Below are 6,209 nucleotides of genomic sequence, written 5' to 3'. Positions count from 1 at the left end.
TGGTTCAATATTAGCGGCGTCTGCCGCAGGAGAGCCATACTGACTTAGTATCGGGTATAACTGTAGAGTTGCGGTGTACGCAGCAACTCACAACGTTCCCCCTCGTATTTTATTTGCAGTTGCAATTGCTTTTGCCTTAATGGTATGCGCATGATGTATTCCATTCTCAATTTAGTTCTCAGTTTTGTACGAATTAGTTTGTATTTCTTTCGTAAATATAAAAATAAAATATATATATAAAAAGAAAGGAAATAAAAATGTTCATATTTGTATGTATGCAGATTCACAAATTAAGAACAAAGAAACAGAAAAGTGGCCAAAATAACAGTTAATAAATAATAAATCCAAAAACGTTAGTGTCCGAGTAGAAGTAGTAAATGGCAAGCAAAACGAACTGTCATTCGAGGATGTCCCAAGTAATCCGCGAGTATTAGAATGCAGTGGCATTGAGAACCAAAAAGGAATGACTTCTTTTCTCTATATACATTCTATAGGGGCTGTCTACGTATGCATTATCCTTCCATGCTTCCATCTGTAAATGTAATCGTTAATTAATAGTCGAAAAAGTTTTCATTTTACCTGTGTGAATTGTATGCAATCTTTATCTGTAATCTTTATTTGTGAATAGGTCCGAAAATTTCAGTGGTACCGAATCCTTGTACTATGATAGTATCCAAAATAGATGGAAACCCAGGCAACGGCAGGTCGGTCGTGAATGGCTTCAGAATAGAATCCTTTATTTTGTTTTCCGATGAAAATGTATTTGCTGGTCTTCCTGTTAAAGAAGAGCTCCACTCCCCCTCCCTGCACATAATATCATAATACTCGATGGGTCAGAGCTAGAAACGGGTTCAAAATGTCGTTAAATTATAGGATCGGTCGAAACCATTCCATTCCATTCCTTCGACAATTAGATCTCAAAACAATAGCTACTACCCTCACTCAAAGTGGTATGCATTTTCAACACAACAACATCCTATAACATTTTTGATTCTTAGCGCGAATCGTAATGTTTTCTTTTGAGTTTTGAATGACTATTACGGGATGCCTTTGGATGCCTCATTTATGGATTGATAGATAATCTTTATAAATGTTTGGGATTTACTATTATGTATATTTTCAGACATTTCAAAGAAATTTATGTGTCGGTAGTTTTCTTCCTCGAAATTGCACGATTTTCAGATTTTGAATTTGTTTATATATAGGTATGTAATTCTCTATAGTTTTTTAGATCTACGATCGATTGATTAAAGGCTGTGCCTGACGTTTTCCTGCATCGACTTCTTGCTGTTCTTCTATCCTCGCACCATCTCTACCTCTCTCTGTCTATTCAGTGGCGAGGTGTCATTCGAAGGTTACGTCGCGAAGTTACAGAAATCCGGGGCATCGGGGCGTCCCATCGATCCGATCGACAGAGCGATGTACATAATTTCAACATATTTATTGATGTAATTCAAAAAATTAAATATAAGTTATGTTTATAATTATTACTGCTTACTATGCAAAATTACTTTGCAGTTTTGCGTTCGGCTTTTTCATTGTTTTTTTTTGTTTGTTTTTTATTGTATTATTATTATTTGATGTTTTTTCTTGTTTTTGTTTGTTTTGTTTTGTTTTTACTCATCTTTTGCTGTATTTATTACTGTTTTCCCCCCTCGTCGACCCAGTTGGCTTTGCTGTGCTTCCTGGCGGCAACTTTGTTTTTTACGTTTTTTAAATCTTTTATCGTTCGATTTCCCTTCTTTTTGTGTTGTTTTGTTTTCTGTTTTATTCTCTGCTTATTTATTGATGCGATTTCAATTAGTTATTGAGTCTGATTCGCAGCCATAATCAAGCAGTGGCGTGGAAATTGATTGAAATCAAATATTGTTATATATCGTATCGTATCGTTTCCATATACATGCGGGGATACATCGCTATCGTTATCGCATGATATATATGGGATGGTATATATGGGATTGGATGCGATTTCAATCTTTGTTGAATCAACAAGCAGCAATGGTGCGAGAGAATTCGATATCGAATCAATCAATTTTCAATTACAATTTAAAATGGGTCTACCTGCATACATATATATGTATATATATATATAGTATGAGCACATATCTGGTCTACATATATGCCTATGTACATATATATGTATATACACGAAATTGCTTACGATTTTTGTTCCGCTTCTACATTAAATCTGGTAAATTTGTTATACTAAGTGTGCTTGTTGTTGTTGTGTAGTGGGTGTGGTTGTGGGTGTGTGAGCTTGTGGTGTATGCTTATGCGTGAGTGTGTATGCATTATGATCTGTGCAATCTGTGGATCCTGGTCTGCTGATGGTTCACTTCTTGGAACCATCGTCATCTCGTCTTTATCTGTATTTTCTCTGGGACTGTTGTACTGCGTGTGGGTGTGTGAATGTGTGTGTGTGTATGTGTCTGGCTTGTTCCTTATTCTTTTAGTATTGAATTTAAATTAATTAATTACGAAACATCCTATGTCCCGAATGTGTATTACTTCGTTTCTCCATTTTTGTTTTTTACTCGTTTCTGTTTCGGATTCTGCTTTTGTTCCTATGATTCCTCTTTCTTATTTCGCTTCGCAGTGTATTTCTCTATCGTTATCCATTCCGCTCCTTGGCCAACTCAACTCCACTCCGCTCTCCGTTCCGCGTTCATTTCTTATTCATTTCTCTTATAGTGTGTGTGTTTTGTATGTTTCCCCCCCTTTCATTTTTTATTCAACAACCTCCCGCGATATCCGTCATCGCCCTAGTCCGTGATCAGCGGCTTGCCGTTCTGCTTATCTTTGTCCTTGTCCAATTGCTCCAAGAGTATTGCAGGATTCGCCTGACCCTGGTGGGTCTTCTGCTTTAGCATTGTCCAGTCGTAAATGTAGTCATACTGATGGTTCAGCGTTCTAAACAGTATGCTGTGTAGAGCACAGAAGATATAGAAACGAATACAACATGATAAAGGTATCTATTTATGTTGATCTATAGAGAGAATGATTATGGATATCCACATACCGGAACAATTGACGTAGGTACATGTAGTCTGGCTGTTCCTCGAAACGCAAGCTGCGGCAATAGTTCAAGTACATGGAGAACTCGGCCGGCGAACCCTTGCACAGCACCTCGATGGGCGTTGACATCTTCTTCTCTGAGATTTTCTCGTACTTCTGCTGCTTGTTGTTGGCCTTCATGCCCTGCCAGGGCAGGACGCCGCGATTAAAGTACATCATCACATAGCCGAGGGACTCCATGTCGTCGCGGCGAGACTGCTCGATGCCCAGATGGGCATTGATCGAAGCATATCGGGCGGTTCCCGTCAAATTCTTGTCCTCCCTGTACAAGATGTGGTGGCGCGTGTGGGGGTCGCGGTACTTCTTGGCCAGACCAAAGTCGATCAAGAATAGCTTGTTGCAATGCCGGCCGATGCCCATGAGGAAGTTGTCCGGCTTGATGTCGCGATGGATAAAGCACTTGAGATGGATATATTCAAGGCGACCGATCATCTGGTCGACCAGCATCAGCACCGTCTTGATGGTGAAGTGGCGCGTACAGAAATTGAACAGATCCTCCAGCGAGGGCCCCAGCAGGTCCATCACCAGCGTATTGAAGTTCTTCTCCTTGCCGTGGTGGCGGATGCGTGGGAAGCCAACGCCGCCGCTCAGAATGCGGTACAGCTTGGCCTCGTACAACAGCTGGGGATGGCGGGCATGGGCACTCTCCATCTTGATGGCCACCTCCTCGCCGCTCTGGATGCTCATGCCCAGATAGATGTCACCGAAAGAGCCGCTGCCTGGAGAGCAGAAGAAGTATTTGGATTGCATTAGTCGGGGATCTGCATTCGGGCGGTGGATCTGGATCTGGATCTGCATCTGTGGCAGGGCAGGCACTCACCTATCTTGCGTATGACCCGATATTTGCCACCGACAATTATTTCGGGGCGACTTTCCTTCAGTATACGCATCTTGTCCATGATGGAGGCGTTCCCCTTGCAGGCCTCGTCGACTTAACAATATAGTATGTTCGTTCGTGAGCACGATTTCTGTAATATCAGGAAGTACAAAGCAGAGTTAGGTCTGGTCTCACGTTAATCTTCAGTCTTCGGTCACTTTCTTTTTGCCCCCGTTTCTCTTTGGCGCTGGTTGTGCGGCCCCCTTGTCCCTTTGTCGCTTTGGGGTTTGCTTTTCCCCGCTGTCAACCGAAATGCGCATTTTCATAACCAAGTTGGCATTAAATCTATAGAATTTCATCATCGATTTACGGACAGACAGAAGATCGCAAGAGAGTCGGAGGTCCGGGATCCTATGGATATGCCTCCCCAATTCGAGGAGGCGCGTCTTTCGTTTATTGGCGGGTAATACGAGAGTGTATGCATGATTATTTTTATTATTTTTGTCATGGAAAGATTTCTAAATAAACAAGGCGTCGGTGGGCGCCACATAGAAACGGGACGGGACAGGCTTCTTCTTCCTCTTCTTTTTCCCTCATTTTACCCCGTTGGAATGCATATTACGCGCACACACACTCAACTACACGCACACACACTGGACAACACATACTCTCATCCAATCAACACTATGACGCACAACAACAGCAAAGACAACAAGCAGCAGCCGTAGCCGCAGTCAGGCCACTAACACATGCGGATGGCGCACTAATACAGCCACATACGCATACAGCTGCATGCACAGTTGCACCTTACAAATGTTTTACACAAAAGAAAATTTCGAGCCAGGCACTCGCACACATACTACCACTGCGCTACACACACACACACACTCACACACACCACACAGTCGCACTTAGCACGCATTTTAACTGGATGAAAATGTATATTCCGCAAAGACACACGTAAAATATTCATCCAAAATCGTTGGCTGACATTTTTTGGCAGAAAATCTTACCACAGATGAGCAATTGAGCAAGCGAAACTATTGGAACTGCTGTGCTGGGTGTTTCTCAAGGTTGGCTCTTCACTCGCAAAAAATTTTGTACGGTGGAAAAAAATTAAATGGGAAAATCGCGTTGGAAATTGGTCGTTTCTCGCAGCAAGCTGGCTCTTCAACACCCGGACAACGTTAGAAAGATAGTTCTTTAGCAGTTTATGTACGCGCACAACCGAAATAAGGAGAGGAAATATTTATATTTTATTAACTAAAATAAAAATGGTAGACTCCAGCAAAAATGCTTTTGCTAGGGATGATATCAGTGTGACGGCAAGAAAATCAGTGTGACCGTATAAAAACATTCACATGCTGTGAAATACTAAAGTCCGAAATCGATAAAAGGTTTTTCTCAGCTGATTTTAGCTCGATACACAAATTCAAACATTCATAAAACGGGGTTTTTACCTTCGTTTTCTACTTTATTTGGGGCGCTCGCTCACGCCAACTGTAACAGTAGCTTGTGAGGCGAACAAATGAAGGCTGAGATGCAGGAGTGCAGCGACAACTCCGGGCGGGCTAGTCGGAGCACCCCCAGTGGCTCGCGTACACCAGCAGGTGACACGCAACAAGCGCATCTCCATCAAGGTCTTCAGTTTGGAAAACTAAGGCATCCCATGTTCGCAAGGTTCGTTGAGTCGCTCGGGAGAAGAACGCTCAGCCGCCGATGATCTGCTGACGCCTGCCAAATTGATACGCATCTGGTGCTCGTTATCAGGCCATGGGTCTTGTTAACGATTTCACATCATCGTGGCGATAGGACTTTTCGACTTTGGCGCACCGTAACCTACCGGAGTTGCTTCACCTGCGGAATTGCGCCTCTATTGGACGTCTATTGGTAAATAAATTAAATTTTTGATGCAATATCTAAGACCTAAGGGTCTTTCCCAGCTGGGACACCAACGAACTTGATGATAAGTCTACTATGTGTTCCCGGATTCGCCTGGTCTTGGTTGCAGCTGGGACATTTAGACTTTATATTTTCTTTTTCTTCCAAGACGTTTTTTGCTTGGTTGTGGGCCACAATTTGATCCCAACATGTACCACAAATGTTTACGGAAGACATTTCAGTTAAATTGCCTTCAATATCCACCCTTTCAAGGAAGCCCTGCTTTGAAAAGCGGTCAGCTAAGGAAACAGTGCATGTCAGAAAACCCTGTATATTTATTTCACCTCTTTCAAAAAGATCCATTGCGCTCATTATTTTTTTTGGGCGATCCTGAAGACAAAAATAATTGAGCTAACATATTATTTTGAATGATTAA

General features: G+C 42.1%; 1 protein-coding gene across 1 annotated transcript; it reads right to left on the bottom strand.

The window, feature by feature from the left end:
• Positions 1–1,093: 1,093 nt before the first annotated feature.
• On the bottom strand, positions 1,094–5,230 carry LOC108152548 (casein kinase I). Its single transcript, XM_017281960.2, has 4 exons — positions 4,906–5,230; positions 3,896–4,043; positions 3,020–3,794; positions 1,094–2,922 (listed from the first exon to the last, which is right to left on the bottom strand). The coding sequence occupies exons 2-4, from the start codon at positions 3,972–3,974 to the stop codon at positions 2,763–2,765; spliced, it is 1,014 nt and encodes a 337-aa protein (XP_017137449.1). The 5' UTR covers positions 3,975–4,043; positions 4,906–5,230; the 3' UTR covers positions 1,094–2,762.
• Positions 5,231–6,209: the final 979 nt, after the last annotated feature.

Source organism: Drosophila miranda, chromosome XR, assembly GCF_003369915.1.
Source record: "Drosophila miranda strain MSH22 chromosome XR, D.miranda_PacBio2.1, whole genome shotgun sequence".
Classification (NCBI taxonomy): Eukaryota; Metazoa; Arthropoda; class Insecta; order Diptera; family Drosophilidae; genus Drosophila; species Drosophila miranda.
The sequence above is the reverse complement of the archived record's forward strand: the minus strand, read 5'-3'. Positions and strand labels throughout refer to the sequence as shown.

Excerpts from the sequence above, each read along its gene's own strand:
- LOC108152548 (XM_017281960.2), bottom strand. The coding sequence starts at position 3,974 with ATGGACAAGATGCGTATACTGAAGGAAAGTCGCCCCGAAATAATTGTC. Across the intron at positions 3,795-3,895 it reads TCGGGTCATACGCAAGATAG|GCAGCGGCTCTTTCGGTGAC; the intron begins GTGAGTGCCTGC and ends TCTGCTCTCCAG. Across the intron at positions 2,923-3,019 it reads TACCTACGTCAATTGTTCCG|CATACTGTTTAGAACGCTGA; the intron begins GTATGTGGATAT and ends TGCTCTACACAG.